Below are 18,572 nucleotides of genomic sequence, written 5' to 3'. Positions count from 1 at the left end.
GCACATATATACAATGAAATATTACTCAGCCATAAAAAGGAACGAAACTGAGTTATTTGTAATGAGGTGGATGGACCCAGAGACTGTCATACAGGGTGAAGTAAGTCAGAAAGAGAAAAACAAATACCGCATGCTAACACATATATATGGAATCTGAAAAAAAAAAAAAAAAAGAAAAGAAAAATGGTCAGAAGAACCTAGGGCCAAGACGGGAATAAAGATGAAGACCTACTAGCGAATGGACTTGAGGATACGGGGAGGGGGAAGGGTAAGCTGGGACAAAGTGAGACAGTGGCATGGACATATATACACTACCAAACGTAAAACAGATAGCTAGTGGGAAGCAGCCGCATAGCACAGGGAGATCATCTCGGTGCTTTGTGACGCAAGAGGGAAGAGATATGGGAACACATGTATATGTATAACTGATTCACTTTGTTGTAAAGCAGAAACTAATATACCATTGTAAAGCAATTATACTCCAATAAAGATGTTAAAAAAAAAAGTCTAGAAATAACAAATGCTGGAGAGGGTGTGGAGAAAATGGTACCCTCCTACACTGTTGACGGGAATGTAAATCTGTGCAGCCACTATGGAAAAAAGTATGGGGGTTCCTCAAAAACTAAAAATAGGGCTACCATATGATCCAGCCATCCCACTCCTGCTTATATATCCAGAAAAGACAAAAAAATTCTAATTTGAAAAGATACATGCACCCCAATGTTCATGGAAGCATTATGTACAATAGCAATGATATGGAAGCAACCCAACTGCCCATCAACAGACAACTGGATTAAGAAGATGTGATATACATGCACAATAGGATATTCCTCAGCCATAAAAAAGAATGAAATATTGCCATTTGCAGCAACACAGAGAATGTTACACTTAGTGAAGTAAGTCAGACAAAAATTATTGTGATATCACTTGTATGTAGACCCTAAAGAATAGTACAAATGAATCTATATACAAAACAGAGACAGGCTCACAGACATAGGAAACAAACTTATGGTTACCAAAGGGGAAAGAGGGAGGGAGAGGGATAAATTAGGAGGTGGGGCTTAACAGATACAAACTACTATATGTAAAATAGATAAGCCACAAGGATGTACTCTATAGCACAGGGAACTATATTCAATATCTTGTAATAACATATAATGGAAAAGAATCTGAAGAAAAATATAAATGAATCACTTTTCTATACACCTGAAACTAATACAATATTGTAAATCAACTATAATTCAATAATTAATTAATTAAAAAATCAAACAACCCAATTAGAAAATGGGCATAAGACATGAAGAGGCATTTCACTGAAAAGGAGATACAAATGGCAAATAAACACATGAAAATATGTTTAAGGTCATTAGCTAATAATTAGAAAAACGTAAATAAAACCATAATAAGGTATCACTACACATTAACAGAAAGGCTAAAATAAAAAGTAGTGACAACACCAAATGCTGGCCAGGATGTGCAGATCACTCATACATTGCTGGTAGAAATATAAAATGGTACAGTGAACTGGAAAATAGCTTGACAGTTTCTCAAAAAAACTAAACAAGCAACCATCAGATGACTCAGCAACTGCACTTCCAGGCATTTAGCCCAGAAAAATGAAGATTTATGTTCACACAAAACCCTGTACATGAATGTTTGTAGCAGCTTTATTTGTAATCGCTAAAAACTGGAAAAGAACCCAGAGGTTCTTCAACAGGTGACTGGTTAAACAAATTAGTACATTCAGACCAAGGAACAGTACTCAGCAATAAAAAGGAGTGAACCATTCACACATGCGATAAGCTGGCTGGATCTCCAGAGAATTATGCTGTGTGAAAAAGTCAATCCCAAAAGATTACACACTGCATGACTCCACTTACAGAACACTCCTGAAACAGATGAACAGATGAGCGGTCGCCAGGGCCTAGGGAGGGGTGGGGGCAGGGAGGAAGAGTATGTGCCTTTAAAGGGTGCAGGAGAGATCTTTGTGCTGATAGAAGTGATCTGTATCGGCAGCCATGGCAACATCAAAATCCTGGTTATCTTACGACAGTTTTACAATGTTCCCACTGCGGGCAACAGGGGAAAGGGTCCGTGAGATCTCTATTTTTTCTTAAATCTATGAATCTATCATGATCTCAAAATAAAAAGTTCTATAAAAAATAAAAGAATAGGTGGTATTATCAGACAGTGACTCTGTAAGTTGGCTCTGAACATCCCACACTGAAAGGACCACTGAAGGGTGTGCTTCTAGAAGGACGTGGTACCCAGAGGGAGGGACCGGCAGGTGAGATGCGAGGCTGTGTGTCCTGTTGTTTTCTGTCTGGAGATACATGTGTTTGGTTGACACAAACACGACCAAGCACCACAACCGGCAATGACTTATTCCCTGTAGGTGACAAGGATCCAACTTCCGAAGAGTTTCCATTAAACTCCTCCTGTTGATGAGGGGATCTGGATGTCACAGGCTTCCTCGGAGCTGAGTGGCATCATCTATAAAACCTGGCGCTCTCTCCTCGGGGCATGAGGTTGGCTGGTTTTTCACAGCAGTGAGGCTTTCACTCACGAGGCCCACATCCATGGGTTTGGCAGAAAGTGTGCTCGCTGGCTTTACTGATTTCTTTTGTTTTTATGATCTGTGGTTTTGTTTTTTTTTCCCCTCTTTCCTTGCTGGAAGTTGGATGACATACACATTGCATATCATGTATGTTTTACATGACAAATGTACAGTGCTTAACAGCTACAGAAAAGGCTTACCAGGAGCAGGTAACTAGGCATGTTACAGAGTAATTTATGGAGGGATGTGTAGGGCACATTGTTAGGTTGTATAAGATAACTAATTGTGAGCTAAATAATTATGTCTACTTCAATTGGCTTTGACGTTGTTTTATTACAGTGGATGTCATTTTGCTCAAAATCACAAAGAAATGTTTTGCAACCAACTTATGATCATTATGAGGGTTTCCTCAGAATGAGCTAAGCTTGAGGGTGGGGGAAAGACCATATCCCAAAACAGAAAACCTTAAAGGGATATACGCTACTAATGTATTTTTAATTCTGCATGAGAAATGTTAAATGAGGTAACAGGAAAGGTATTGAATAATTAGAAACCAGTCTTGGGCAAAAGTCAGTCATTGAGGAACACGGACAAAATTGGATCAGGAAAAAATGGCCTCCACTGAAGCAGCTAACACAAAGCCAAAGGATTAAGCCCATGGGGGAAACCTCATTTGGAACCCACTGACTTGTTTTTACACTCATTTCAAGCAACCTCCAATTTCCCGGATCACAGCAGATCGGTAGCACGTCCTACAGTATGACTGTGGCTACAGGGACGATAACAAGTGATGGGGAACCGGGCACCAGGCCAGGAAGGGGCACTAACAGCCCCGCACATCTGCCCCACCACGGACCTTCAGCCTTCGAGAAAATTCAGTCACGCTGGGTAGACCAGATGACCTCTGCCCTCCTCGTTTCTCCAAGCACTGGTTCTGCTGTTAAGGTTTCCAGGGGTCAGAAAGGAAGCAAAGGTGGATGACGGCCTTGACTGCAGGATTCAATCCATGTATTCCACTTCCTGGCAGAAAAGGCGCTGGGACAGTGGGTCATCTGAGAAGGGGTCCTGGGTTTCCGGCTTAGGGACCAGCTGGTCAGTGATACCAACAACCGAGGTAAGAAAGCCTGAAGGCTCTGAGGGCGCATCCATGTTGTGGGTGCAGATTCAGAGACCACACTTCAAACGCCCATGACCATGGAGGAGATCTAGGGAGGTGGCTCCTCTAAGTGCCGTGAACAGAAGCTCGGTAAGGTCAACCCCCAGCACCCCGAGGTGAACCAGGTCACGGGAGCTGGGGCCGGGGGTGGGCTGCCGAAGGACGGGGCATGCGAGGCTGCAGATAAAAAGCGCTGGCAGCTCCGACCAGAAGCTTGGCTGGGATGGAAAGAAGGGCCAGGTCAGTGAGGGGAGAGTGCAGTGTGGATGCCAGCAGGCGGGAAGTGACCAGGAGAAAAGGGATGACTGGGGACACACGTCCGTAAGACTTGAGAGATGGGGTGTGAGGCAGGAGGCAGGGCTTAGTCTCCGCCGCGACAGAGACCTCCTTTCTTGAGACAGCAGGACCGGGGCTAAGGTGAGGCGTGGAGGTGAAGACAGGCTGGAGGAGGGGCGGGAGGGCAGGGAGTCTCCTCAGCACAGCACCTTTCTCTTCCTGTTACCTAGTGGTGGTGAGCTTAGGGCTGGAGATCAATGAAGGTTTAAAACAGCAGATGCAGAGGAAAAGCGAGTCGGCCTGGAGAGAGGGAAGGGTGGCCAGGCACCCCGCGCACCCAGCCGGATGCGGAGGCCATCCGTCTGCAGAGATCTCAGTCGGAGAAGGGCTTTGTCCGCAGCGCAGCGGGCAAGGCCGACGGTGGGGAACCAGGGCCGGGGTCGCAGCGAGAGCGCAGCTGAGGGAGGAAGAGGCGAAGGAAAGGCCGTGCGCGGCACAGCTCATCGTCCGAGCAGAGGGGGCTGGACGGGCCGGGAGCCCGGAGCCCCTACGGGGAACAGCGGGCGAGGGTGATCAGGACGGGGCGTGTGACAAGGTCCAGAGAGCAGCCGGGGACGTGAGTGCCTCAGAGTGGGGGCAGAAGAGAAGGAGGAGAAGGGGACAGGCAACGACATCGAGGAACGGAGAATCCAAGCGGGGACCCTGCCGTCGCCCAGGGTGGACGAGGAGCTGTAGTGGAGAGCGGGACCCCAGACCAGGGGACCTTGGGGGGTAAGGAACAGCCCCGAGGACACCAGGGAACAGCAACGAGGAGGACAAAGTACCACACAGAACTTCAGATGACATGTAGTACTTCCAAAAAAAACAGTGCTGGTTTACCGGGCAGGAGGAATCAAGCGCTGGCTTAGGCGAGGTGGCCGGTCTGGGTGGCAGGCGAGCAGTGACCTATGGATGGCGCGGGACAGACGGCAAGCAGCCTGGCTGTTGGCAGCGGCACTGGAGCTTTGCCTGAGCCTGGGTTACATGACGGCAGAGAGGAGCTGTGACATCGTGGGTTTAACATTCCCAGCACAGACCCCAAGGGCTGCTCAAGGTCACGGACAGGCTCTGAGACTGTGCGGACACGCTCGTGTGGGTCAGACCCACCGGGGGCCTGAGGTTCCTTCACAGGTGAGTGAGCCTGGCCAGAGACCCAGCATCAAAGCCGCAAGTTCTTAGGTGATACCTACTTGATGCAATAATATGAAAAAAAAAAAAGAAAAGAAAAGGAATTCTTCTCCTAAAGTAGAAACTGCCCAGAAAAGGAAGTTGGTGGCCAGTGAAGCAGACAGAAATGAAGAGACCTAATAAAAAAACAATTATCCTTAACCAGGAAACAAGTTTGAATACTTTAAGGAGTAGAATGTTAAATCTGATTGAGGTATACGAGAGGATAAAATTATGTGAAGAAATAAGGGCAAGTTGTTTGTCAAAATGTTTCAGAGAACACTCCAACTAGGGTAATAAAAAGAGAAAAGTTGGACAGTTATTTTTGTATTTGAGGATTCATACAGAAAACGTGTCTTCCTGAAATAACAACTCTGGAGCAAGCCTCGAATACCATAATAGTATCTGCAATTTTAGAGATTACACAGAAATGAAAGCACCCCTGTGAATGGGAAAGGTCTCCGGCATTAGTTGAGAAGGTACAGGCTTCAGCGCCCACCTCCCAATTGTGTCCTGAGTTAGAGATAGATTCTGACTCGTATCAAACATCCAGTGTTTGTCTAGCACATGCACTAGAGCAGTGAGATCCTGGGGGTCATCACTGACCAGAGACTAAATGGAGGAGAAAGATTTCTGTTTGGGAAAGGAAAGGAGAGAAAGGGCTCGATTACCCTTGAGAATGAGCCCAAATGCCAGCCCCACCACCCTAGCTCTGGGACCCTGAGCAGACACCCAGCCTCTCAGAGTTTCCTCATCCGGAAGTGCGCCCCAGTGTTTACCTCACCCTGTCCTGGTGAGGATTAGACCCTGGATGCAAAGCACCTTGTGTAGATTATTCTAACTTCACCCTTCATCTAGAGATTAGGGTTATAATTCAGGCTGACACACCGATGGTTTCTCAATAAGGAAAGATTTCCTGGTACAATGGAAACAGAATAATAGGTCAATACCAGAAAAATCTCATTTAAGGATATTGAGATTAGGGTTATAATTCAGAGATGTGGGTTATAATTCAGGCTGACACACCAATGGTTTCTCAGTAAGGAAAGATTTCCTGGTACAATGGAAACAGAGTAATAGGTCAATACCAGAAGAATCTCATTCAAGGATATTGACCTGAAAGCGTCTTTAGTCTCTTAACAGCTAGAAATAACACTGTTCTTGGGAAATGTAACTAGGGAAAATTAACTCTGTTACTAAATTATACACACTGGAAGAAATACAGAGAAGGTCACTTTTAACTCATAATGCTTTTGTAGTTGTGAACATTTATTGAACTTATTTAGGTAATAACAAAACACACTTTAATATCAATTTCACCCACAAAATTTTATCAATGTCTAGGCTATGAAGGTCCCTACGGATTTTAATATTAAAAAGACAATCCAAAGTAAGGACTTCATTTTTATAAAGGTATGTGACAAGTACAGTATCCTAGTTTACGTACAAATTTATGACAAAATTACTCAAGGTGCTAATTTATGAAAAGTGGGGAAATAGCAATGGCCACCAAATAATTGACTTCCATTCCCCCGCCCCCCCCCAAGTATTAGCGCAGTCAAAGTGGTTCTGAAGGTAAATGTTAGTCTTCAAAACATCAAATATTTTTATCAGCTTCACAAAGACAATGAGAGCTCAGATCAAAGGCAAGTATATTGTATCTGCAAAATAACAAGAGAAATTTCGCTCTTCCTAAGAAGATCAGGGATTCCCATCTCCGCTCGCCCATGGCGGAGGTCTGTGCTCTTTCCACAACTCTGCTGCGTCCCCCCCACTGGAGAAGGGACATCTAAGTCTGTCCTCTACTTCAGGAAGATCACTAACTGGAAGAAACAAGTTCAAACCGAACTGCGGCTGACATTTTTTGCAGACTAGGAGGCACTGCCGCGGTAGATGTTGTCTAACGGCCTTCCCCCAAGGAGCCACAGTAACCCCGGGAAACAGGACCCCAGAACTCCAGGACAGACGCTCTTTTTACAAACCGATTCCCAGGCCCCTCCTCCCTTCCTGAGACTGGATTAGAAACACAGGTTTCAGCTAAAGAGAGCAAGGCATTACCCTGCCTGTCACTGGTCCAGGGCAGGCACTTGACCTAACTTGGCCCAATCAGATGGGGATGATGGACTTTATTTCATAAACATGGGAAAGCACTCCTCTTTTCTGTGGATGTAAACAAGGAAGGGTACCCAGATTACAAAGAGTAGCCGTTATATGACTCAGGGGATGAGGATAATACAGCCAGAGGAGAGAGATGTTAAAAATTTAGGTCCTTGCTGACATGGCTGAGCTTCTGAATCAACCAGCCCTGAAACCTCATCTATAGCTATTTTCAAAGATACATGTTCAAACTCAACAAGAAGAGTGCACTAGAATGAATTCCAACAGACCAATACTTGAATAAAGTACTCTAAAATGAAAAATATACATACATTTTCATATTACCTATGCCACTTGCAGTTGGAAACCTTCCACCTGAGAAAATGACCAAAAGAGCTAGCAACCTAGTATCTACTGAACAGAAATTTTCCTTTAAGCATAATTTCTAAAAAATTTTATTTTTGATCACGTAGAGTCGATTTATAATCAGAAGGTGGTTAAGTAAACATGGATTTAGAACCAGGTGAGTGCATTCAACAAATGTATTTAATAACTACCGACTGCCGGGCATTTGAATGTTTGGTGAACACAGATTCCGGTCACCTGGTGTCTGTCCCCAAGGTAGGGAGAAGTCTGCCTGGGTGCCCCAGGGCAGGGTGCCAGCCTCCCTGAAGTGCCCGATGGCCACGCTAAGGCCTGCCTCTGGGCTCTCGTACCTGCAGGCCGGCCAGCTGCCATATGACCATCATGTTCTCTCTGCAGGTGCAGTTACGTTCAACTGGGCAGCTGCCCCAGAAGCAAAGCAATGGTGCCTCTGCAGCCCTCAACTCCAACCGCTGGGAACTGATTTCAGATGTGACTTCCCAAGGGAAGTCCATTCTCAAAAAAGGATGCCTGTGTGACCTCTTTGGAGAGGTTTTAATTAGAATTGCATTTATATTACATACAATGTAAAAAACTGGTAGACTGCAACCATAAAGAAAAGAATTAAACTACATCTTCCAGTCAGCTTTTCTATTCCTCCTGGCATTTTGTTTCACATCCTGTAACTGAGAGGAAAATATACCACCTCCCCAGTGGAATCAAAGTGAAGCCTCATTCAGTGTTCCCTGACGGCTCTCTAGGGGCTGGTCACAGCATGGGGGACAGAAAGTCATGCAGGCAGTCCCCTGCTTTCAAAGAGCTTACGGTCTAGTCTTGAAAGAGATGTGCTTTGCCACCACCAAGAGTTGACTGAATTGCAAAATCGATCTGCCAGCCCCCACAGGCAGCAAAGCTGGGTGTTTATTTTATGAGGACTTCCGATCATAACCCGTGTAAGCAAGTGAACCAGAGAAACTTCTGTAATGAAGCAAGCGCGTGGCACCTAACGATATTTTAAATTACAACAAAGGAGGGAAAGATGCTGTGTTTTTAAGTCCGCAGTCTCTTCTGGAAGATTAAAAATTCACATTTGAAAAATGATAAACCTCCCTCTAAAATACATCGTCTCATTCATAAAGTATCAGCACTTTATGAATGGTGTCCCTCCCCCCCATTTCTAAATATTAGCTGCTTTTTAAAACTTCTTAACTGCCCAAAACACAGCATATAAGAGAAATAGAAAGAATTAGAAGGCCAGGGTCACTAAGTGTTGTCATATAAGCAGTTGCTGTTCTGAGTAGTGTAGGGCTGCATCTAGCTATGGCAGAGCAGTCAAGCGTGATTCCCCCAGGTATCACATCCGCCATCGTCAGGGATTTATTTATTGGCCAAATCTCTCTCAATGTAAACTTCTTTTTGTTTAGAAAGCTTAGTGGGAATTACAAAGGAAGACAATCTGTAGACAGACAGTGTTCGCTTGACTTATGTGTTGTGCTGTAGTACCCTATCCTTTACATCTGCCTTGCTTGATCCGCCTTTAAATGATAGTATCCTGCACATCATTTTAGCTTTTGTTTCATATTCACAGCTACAGAGAAGCAAAAGTCTTCTTTAAACACACGGAACTCAGTCCATCACCGAGATGAGACTGGCAGAGAAAGCTGTGACGTCCAAAGACAAGTGTTACAGGACACAGAGGAATCAAAGGTTTTTCCTCAAACTATTTCCACTGGCGAGTATTCTAATGGATTTATTAGAAATGGGGGAAAAAATCTATTACGTCAGTCTGAGCAATCTCTAACGGATGGTTTAGGAGAAAAAAAAAAAATCAAAGAAACTTCAGCTTTCTTCTCATACCAAAAAAATATTCAGAGCAAAGATCATCTCTTAGGCAAATGGGTACCTGGGGAATAGCAATGGGTAATTAGTTGGGTTTGGGACATGGGGTAGGCTACCTCTAGGCCATCCACATGCAATAGGTAGGTAGGGAGTTGAAAACAAGATATTTAGCTTGAGGGACTGATGTGGCTAGAAATATTTGGGAGACTTCAGAGAAAGGCAAATGACAGGCAAGGATTGGAATGCTTTATAGTTCAAATGACCATGAAAAATTCTCATAAACTTCTGATTTTCCAAAGAACAATGTTTTCAAAGTTCTATAGCCTGGAGGCATTGTACAGAAGTGTCCTGATATGCAGTTGTGGTCCTTGGACCAACAGTGCATGCACAGCCTGGGAGCTGGGCAGGTGCAGAAGTGAATATGCAAAACCAGAATCTGCATCTTAACACACCAGGGGGCTCGGGTCACATGCAGTTGAGAACCACGGTTGTAGTGTACCCCAAACTTTGGTTCTTGTTCACCAATTTTCAATGGTGAGAAAAAGAAAAACACAAGCATTTAAAATGATAAATGTATTCAATTTAGAGAAATGTCCTTTATTCTGATGTTATATGCTTCCTTTGTTGACATTTTTTACATGCCCCGTCTAACAAAATACAGTAAAGACAATTTAGGTGATTTCCCTAACAGCAAGTTTTTTTATACTTCTTTGGAACCAGATGACTCTGAAGACATTATTTCCTTCGCCTAGAACGTTCTCCTCACTCCACTTTGCTTTATCAAGCCTGAATTTCTCCCTGAATCATATGTTGACTACCAACGCCTTTGTACTAGTTTCCTATGGCTGCTGTAACAAAATGCCCCAAACTGGATGGCTTATTTGGTAGTCTCGTAGCTCTCGGTTAGAAGTCCAAAGTCAAGGTGCTGGCAGGGCCAGGCTCCCTCTGAGGATGCCAGGGAAGGACCCCTCTTTGCCTCTCCCTAGCTTCTGGTGGCTGCCGGCCATCCTTGGCGGTCCTGGGCTTGTAGTCACATCACTTCGACTTCAGCCTGTCTTTACATCACATTTTCCCTCCATGTGTCTCTGTCAAATTCCTCTCAACTTATAAGGATGCCAGTCATTGAATGAGAGCTCACCCTAATCCAACATGACCTCATCTGAACCTGATTACATCAGTAAAGACCCTACTTCCAAATAAGGTCACATCCACAGGTTGCCCGGGCTTAAGACCTGAACATACCTTTTAGGGGACACAATTCAACCCACAGCAGCCTATAGTGATAACATTCTAAAAAGAACATGTCCTGATAATTCTCAAAGTTATACGTCAAATGCCATAATACTTCTAAAATAAAGCACAAACTAAAAATATTGAGTATACTGTATCAATAATAAAACTAGTATATGACCAACAATTTGTGTTCTGGCTTCATAAATTGTTGTCACTGTAGGATGCATAAAGTCCAGTCTGTAGAGAGATTTGGCTCAGACTTTTCCTCACTCTCAAACTGCCTCAGCCCTTACATTTTCTTTTTTTTTTAATTTCTAGCATCTTCTACACCAGGGGTCCCCAACCCCAGGCCTGTGGACCGTTACCGTCCGCGGCCTGTTGGGAACTGGGTGGCACAGCAGGAAGTGAGAGGCGGCAAACAAAGCTCCATCCGCCGCTTCCCATAGCTCCCCGTCGCTGGCATTACCGCCTGAGCCCTCCCTGCCCCCTCGTCCATGGAACAACTGTCTTCCACAAAACCGGTCCCTGGTGCCAAAAAGGCTGGGGACCGCTGTTCTACACCACTTAACGCTTCTCAGCTCTTTTCTGAACATCACTGCTTGATACTACCTATTCGATTCGTTCGTTTTGTCTCACAAATCTTGGTATCAGAAATTAAAGCCAATGTGTGATCAGCCAATCCGGAGCTCTTCGGGAAGCCCCAAGCCATACTACGTGGCCAGAGCCTTAAGAATGCTGTGGATCTAACAACGTTTGGGAAACACTGTTTCGGTTTAGGGATATTCCGAGGGAGGATTTCAATCAGAAACCTATGTGTTCGAGGTTTCAAGGTTGTATTACAACATTAAGTAAAGTATTACATAACATATGTTATTCATGTGGTTGGTGCTTTCAGAGCAGCAAAATACTGAACACTATTCAGTTACTGGCAGGTGCAATACTGCTTTAATAAGCGAAAAGGCAGGTAGACAGAGCTCATTAACAGCACACTGGTAAGCAGTGGTTCTTTATTTTTCATCATATACCTGTCAAGCTACAGAGACTCCTTTTCCAGAAGAGAGAAAATGAGCACAGAGTACAAAGGAGTTTAAAGATTAGGCAAACATTCCTTTACCAGCTACCTAACAGGCGAACGTCCAGAAGCAGGGAACCTGACTGTTTTCCTTTTGGGAACCAATGCTGTGCCAAACTACCAACGATAAGTGAAGGTGATAGCTTAGGACTTCGTTTTGGGTGACTTTTATTTTGGGTTGGCACTTTCAAGTGCCACACTTGCTCTTCCTAAAACTAATTTTCTATGTAATTTTCTATGAGTTTCTTCTATTAGAGGGAAGGATTAAATTCAGTTAGTTAAAAGTAAAAAACATATTTGGAAGGTACCATGAAATAAGAACACTAAAGGTCAAAGCCTGATGAACAGAATCTGATCAGTTAACCTGTGATGCTTGACGAGCTCTGTCTGAAGTGGAGATGCCAGATTTTACCAAGGTTATCGTTTCATATGAGACAACTGAATAACAAAATCTCTATCTTCCCATATTCCTCCTAACTCATAACCCCACTTGGTTTCTTACTTGGACTTTCCACCCCTCCCATGTGCTCCTTCTCCGGCTCAGAGGAAAAAACAAAGTGTGAGGAAAGGAGTACTTGAAAAGAAAGAAAAAGCAAAAGCATAACCAAAACTTGCTGGAGAAATGGATTTTCTTTAGGAAATCTGACTGTGGTTCTCTACAGACAGAGGCAGACCACGTGGATGTGACAGGTGCTGTAGCATCAGAAGCTCCCACGACACTGACCCTTACAAGCCAGGGACGTCCTGTCGGACTTCCTAAGCCTTCTAGGAACAGCCATCCTGCTCCCAGTGTGACCAAGAACAGGGCAGGTACCAGTCACAGGAGTGGCTGAAGGTGGAGCAAATGCCCAGGGGCCAAGGGGCCTCAACCACACTCCTCTTATAGGGACCCTGGGTCCCTCAGGGCCTGGGTATGTGCACACTGGTTAACGCCTCCCTGGCCTGGGTCTCGGTCAGGTTTCTTTCTAACATACTTTCAGAGACCACAGTCCTTCAGAACTCCTGCCTGAAGTTTTTAACATTCATTAGTATCATACCTGGATTAACACTGTATCCCCCCCCGGACTGTAAACTCCCTGAGAGCAGAGCAGTGCCGGTGAGTACCTTGTAGTGTTGGAAACCACGCCGGCCCACACCTATCTGTTGATGGGAAAGGCGGCAGCATGCCAGCACACACGGAGGAGACATGGCTGATTTGACTAGAAGTAATGGTTTTGAACTTGAGCCCCTCCCTGGGACTGTAAAATCCAAATCAGACTTAATCTGAGAATGCACACATCTGAGAGTCATTCCAGACTGGTGAACACCTCATCAACCTTGATACAAAGCAGAAGTGTACTATGTTGCTTATTTTTACCACGCAGGAGAAAAACAAACACACAGTTTATGAATTGGGAAGGCTTTCGTTTATTTAAAAAAAAAAATCTCTGTTGGGTGCCTTCAGGTGTGGGTGCTACAGAGGAAGCAAAGATCAAGCAGACTGGGTTGTGCTTCGGAGGTGCTTATGGCCTTAAAAAGACACATTTATAAAGAGCCATCACGCAGCCTGAAAAGTCTCTGGAAATAGAAATGGATGAACTTGCCTATCGATAAGTCCTTGTAATTTCAGTGCAAAGGAAGACTTCCAATCTAGGAAAGCTCAAAGTGCAATAGCCGAGGAGCCCACTCCACTGCAGGTGTCGCCTCAAGTCCTTCACATCCCTTGCTAGACAATATCGCAGATGAGACGAGTCTCCAACTGGCTTCCCAAACCCTGACTACTGATAGACTAAGAAAGGGAAACCCTACTGGCGTGAACGCGGACAACCAGCAAGAGGACCCTCGGAGAAGCAAATCACGTAGACTGGCCATACTCGGCCGGCCGGCGCCCCGGCACTCGGATCCGCGCCCCGCCGCCCGCGCCCGCCCCACCCCGGCCCGCAAGCCCGGGACCCCAGCACCCCACCCCGGCCCGCAAGCCCGGGCCCCCCGCGCCCCGGCCCGCGCCCCCGCCTCGTACCGTAGGTCTCGGACATGGCCGTCTGCGACATCTTGGGAGCGGCTCCGCCTCTCGCGGGGCACCGTCTGCAGCTCCACCGGGCCGGCGGCAGGGAAGCCGGGTCGTCGGCCGCGCCTCGGTGGGGAACGCCAGGGGCAGAGGACCGGAGGAGGGAGGGGCCCGCGGTCCCCACGGCAACTGCCTGCCACCCTGCGGCTGCGGGCCCCCCAGACTGTCCGCTCCGCGCAGGCGCACGGCCCCGCCCCGCGACCGGTAGGGACGCGGCGGAGGGGGCAGGCGAGGAGGGAAGGGGGCGCGAGGCCCCGCCCCCGCCGTGGTCGCGCGTGCGCGCGGGAAGGCCGGGGCGGGGAGGGCCGATGGGCGCCGAGGAGCCGAGTCGGCGCGCGCGGGGAGGGCGGGGCGCGCGGGGAGGGCGGGGCGCGCGGGGAGGGCGGGGCGCGCGGGGAGGGCGGGGCGCGCGGGGAGGGCGGGGCGGCGAGGGGCGGCGAGGGGCGGGCGGTCCGCAGGCCTGGGGGTGACGGGGTGGGCACAGGGCTGGGACGACGGGGTGGGCACAGGGCTGCGACAGCGGGGTCCTTTCTCGCGCAGAGGAGGCAAAGTGCCCGCACTGGCGAGGAAGGCAGCGCTTTGCCAGGTTGGCCGCCTCGGTAAAGGCGTGGTCGTCGTCATCTGGGGCTCTCGGCCGGGGAAGGACTTCCTCCGCGCTGGTATGAACAACCCGGGCACGGGGTGAATGTGTAACTAGGAGGCCGTGCGTGGCCCCAGGTGTCCAGCTGGAGGCTAGCCCTGCGTGCGGGGAGGCAGGCTGACCTGCCGGGCCGTCGCCGCTGGGGCCGAGCTGGCGCCTGGGGGAAACTGACAGAACCGGTTCCAAAAAGTCCCCAGAAGACTGTAGACGTCGGCCCCTCTGCACCTCACTTTAGGGAATGTGGCCTTTGGGCAGGAAGCATCTCTGGTCTCTCAGCCGCGGACGCATTTCTGCGGGTACGAGTCGTTGGTTGAATATTTTGATTTAAGAAGCACAACTGAATTCAGAATCCCCTTCTGTTGGAAATGCAGCGATAAACATTTACTGAGAAGAGATTTTTGGTTGGGATTTTGCTCCATCGGAACATGATCAGGGCCACGTGGTATCTCATAAGACCCAACCTTGTTAAAAAGACACAGTAGAATACTAAAAATATGCCCTGGCCAAGCTCCCAAGTGACCTGAATGGTGGGGAAAATGCCAGGAAACGCATTTTATTCAAGCCCATTTGGCTCTGTCTCCAAATTGGCATCAGACCTCCCCTGAGATCTTCCCCTCCCCTCCAAAGGCTCTCTGGCTCGGCATTTTACTCTTCTCTCTGATGCTAGCAGAAAATAGATATCCTTGCTTCTAAATCACAGAGGAGGCCCCATGCTGAAATGTGGGAAGAACTGTAATTTCCTGGAATTATTTTGTATATATATCCCTTGTTCAGTGGCTGGGACACTTTATTGTTTTCTCATTTGGCTTTCTGCAGGTTAGGTTTGATTTACACAACTGAGTATAGCAGACTGACTCTGATTAGAGCTATTTCAGAAGAAAGACAGTGATCCCATTCTTTACATCTAAGCCTTCTTCCTGTCAGGAACTTCTGTGGATAATAAGAAAGGAATCACTGAGTTATCGAAACTGGACCGCATGATTTGTGAAACCTGGACAGGGTGATAGAAACCGAAATTGACTGTTTCAAAGCTGAGAGCAGTTTTCTTTACTGTGGAAGACGAATGCTTAGATAGGCCTGTGGAAGAGACTATTTGTTTTGGAAAAACCACCCAGGGAAGCCATTTTTGTTTTAGTTTGCAAATATAAAGCCAAATATCACAACTTGAAAGGAACGTACTCAAGAACTGAGGTTGGAAGGAGCCAAACTTCCTTGAATAATAATGTGAAAGATGATTTGCATCTCAGCAACGTTGGATCTTTGAGAGAAAATACATTTCTCCTAAATATTCTTGGAGACTGCTTTGATTCTGAGGTACTGTTGATTGTGTGCAAGGGAAACTTACTGCAAAATTAATTTGTGTTCTCTCCAGTTATTTTCTCCTTTCTCTTCAGGGGAGCCTTCCAAAATCCTAGGCACATCGGAAATTTGTCTAATGGAAATGAAGGGAGTTTCTTCCAAAATAGGTCTTGCCCACTCCTCCTCAGGTCGGTGGGGCCTGGAAGCACCTGGTACTTTCCTTTTTGCTCCCTGGCAGTGTGTCACACTTAACGAGCGATTAGGAGCTTCAGGGGCTGCCAGCCTCACAAGGAGTCCTGTTCACCAGGACTGGCAGAGGCCCACATGGGTAGGGGCAGTGGTATCTCTGGAGGAACCAGTGGGGACAGATGGGCTCCTAGACACAGGGTCAGACCTAGAACGGCGGCCTGGTCCTCTGGAGGGGAGCCTTAGAAAGGGCTCGGGGTGAGAATCCAGCATGACCCTGACATTCTGGGGAGCGGTGACACTGGGAACAAAGGGACGTGGCATCCTTGGCAGAGCCAGTCTTGGTGGGGGGCACTGGTCACAGTCTCTGTGTCACTGTGATTTTCCTTGATAACCGAAGGAGGTGAAGAACAGGAGCCGACTTGTGTTTGAGTATTTGGGGACTCAGAAATGTCTGGGTGATAACTGCGAGAAGGCACCAAGTTCTGCACAGGTCGGTGGAGGCTTGAAAAGGTACCTTAATTAGACACCCAGGCTGCTGACACTTGTGACACGTAACTCATGTCTTCAAGGTGGAAGAGACCTCGGAGGCCACCGGACAGGTTTGCCTTCTAGTGCCAAGCAAAACCTCCACTGTAATGGGACCTGTGTGGTGTCGGGGTATTCAGTCAGGATGGGCTAAGTTAGCTGTAGTAACAAAGGTGTCCCAACGTACGTGCAGTTCATCTCTCACTCGGACTGCCTGCTGCACTCATGCTGGCAGAGGCTCAGCTCCACTTGGCATGGGTAGACCCAGGGTGCCCCAAGTCTCAGCTACACACATGCTCCTGCTGTCTCTTGGGCAGGAGGAGGACACGGCACCACGTGCACGAGGACCCCTTCAGGAACTGATAGGATCACTTTCATTGACATTTTGCAGGACAGAGCAAGTGACGTGGCCACACCTAATGTCAGAGCGCACAATGTCGTTGCTGCTGCAGAAGGAGAGAAGGGGCTACGTGGAGAGATGTGACATCCTCCCCGCCCAGGAGGTCTCGCCTGGGCAGGCAGCTCATCCTGCTTTTATTTTAAACAACTTTGTTGAAGTATAACTGACATTTAAAGCACACGCTTTGATAATTTCTGGCATCTGTGTACACCTGTGGTCTCTACTGCTGGGATGTCCCTGCTTTCAGGCCTTTACGGTGGACAGAAGCAGCTTTTTTTTTTTTATGATTCTATTTTACCTGCCATTTGCTTATTAGGAATAGCTGCTTGTGAGGTTATCTGAGTGGTTACTTTAGGGTTTATAATAGGGTCTTCGTCTCATCACTGTCCACCTTCCATTCCTAGCAGCTCACCACCATTCTCCCCACACATGGTGCTGTGGATCTTCTACCCCCATATTTCTCATACGCCCCATATATGCTGTTGTTATTTTTGCTTTAAGCAGGCAATTTCCTCTGTTTTAAAAATTGTGGTAAAATACACATAAAACTGACCATCTCAACCGTCTGACTTGAAGAGTACAGCTCAGAGGCATTCAGTCCCTTGGTATCCGTGGGGGATTGGTCCCAGCAGCCCCTGCAGATACCAAAATCCATGGATGCTCAAGTCCCTTAGATAGGATGGTATGGTGCAGTTGGCCCTCTGTTTCCGTGGTTCCACAGCCACAGATTCAACCAACCACAGAGAGAAGTTTCAATCCATGGTTGGCTGAATCTGTGGATGCGAAACCCATGAATATGGAGAGTCCACTGTGTATTTATGGAAAAAAATCCATGTATAACTAGACCCACGCATTTGAAACCTGCACTGTTCAAGGGTCACCTGTATTCACATTGTACAACCATCGCCACCCTCCATCCGCAGAACTCTTTCCATCTTGTGGAAATGTAACTCTGCACCCTCCACTCCCATCCCCCTCACCCCCTGGCCCCTACAACCACCATTCCATCTCTCGGTCTGTAAATTTGACTGCTCTGGGGACCTCATGTGAATGCAGTCACACGGTTGTCCTGGGTGACTGCCTTATCTCACGGAGCATCATGTCCTTCAGATTCAGCCGTGTTGTAGCACCTGTCAGAATCTCCTTCCTGTATATTCCACTGTATGTTTTTAGCACGTTTTCCAGCAAATTCCCTTTTCAATAGGTTTAAACAATAAGACCCAGCATCTCATATTGAGCCCATAGGTAGCGTATCTAGGACTCCTCAGCCCTTGGTGTGAATGCACATCTCCACTTGCTGTCATTTCCCTTTTGCCTGAAGGACTTCCCTCAGCGGATCTTGAAGCACAGGTCTGTGGGTGATGAATTCTTTCAGCTTTTGTATATCTAAAAACATCTTTTTTTATCTCTGTTTTTGAATGATACTTTTGCTAAGTTTCGATTTCTAAATTAATGTGGTTTTTTTACCCCTAATAAAATGTTTTCTGGCTTATGTTGTTTTTGATCAGAAGTCTGCTGTCATTCTTATCTTTATTCCTTTGTATGCACGGTGTCTGTTTATCACTGCCTGCTCTTAAGATTTTATCTTTAGCTCTGATTTAAGCAGTTTGATTATGATGTGCTATGATGTGCCTTGGTGTGGTTTTCTTCATGGTTTTTGTCCTCCAGTTTCA

The 18,572-nt window shown here is 46.9% G+C and overlaps 1 protein-coding gene and 1 long non-coding RNA gene across 10 annotated transcripts in view; one reads left to right on the top strand and one right to left on the bottom strand.

Annotated features, from left to right (window-relative positions):
- The window catches only part of RAB4A (RAB4A, member RAS oncogene family), a 95,489-nt gene extending 81,429 nt beyond the window's left edge, over window positions 1-14,060 (bottom strand). For 4 of the 8 annotated variants that reach the window (XM_055081385.1, XM_055081384.1, XM_055081386.1 and 1 more), the window contains exon 1: window positions 13,799-14,057. In XM_055081385.1, coding sequence (XP_054937360.1) covers window positions 13,799-13,829 — 31 coding nt within the window. In that variant the 5' untranslated portion in view covers window positions 13,830-14,057. Of the gene's footprint in view, window positions 1-13,798 lie in introns of all 8 variants that reach the window. The other 4 variants (XM_028482027.2, XM_028482029.2, XM_028482028.2 and 1 more) reach the window with 4 other exon arrangements.
- A 316-nt stretch (window positions 14,061-14,376) lies between these two features.
- LOC114484551 (uncharacterized) lies at window positions 14,377-18,379 on the top strand. 2 transcript variants are annotated; one of them, XR_008616187.1, is made up of 3 exons: window positions 14,377-14,505; window positions 15,303-15,800; window positions 16,891-18,379. It is a non-coding gene; the product is annotated as an uncharacterized lncRNA (long non-coding RNA). The 2 variants fall into 2 exon arrangements; XR_003677615.1 differs by having other exon boundaries at window positions 14,377-14,782.
- Window positions 18,380-18,572: the final 193 nt, after the last annotated feature.

This window comes from Physeter macrocephalus, chromosome 20 (genome assembly GCF_002837175.3).
Source record: "Physeter macrocephalus isolate SW-GA chromosome 20, ASM283717v5, whole genome shotgun sequence".
Classification (NCBI taxonomy): Eukaryota; Metazoa; Chordata; class Mammalia; order Artiodactyla; family Physeteridae; genus Physeter; species Physeter macrocephalus.
The sequence above is the reverse complement of the archived record's forward strand: the minus strand, read 5'-3'. Positions and strand labels throughout refer to the sequence as shown.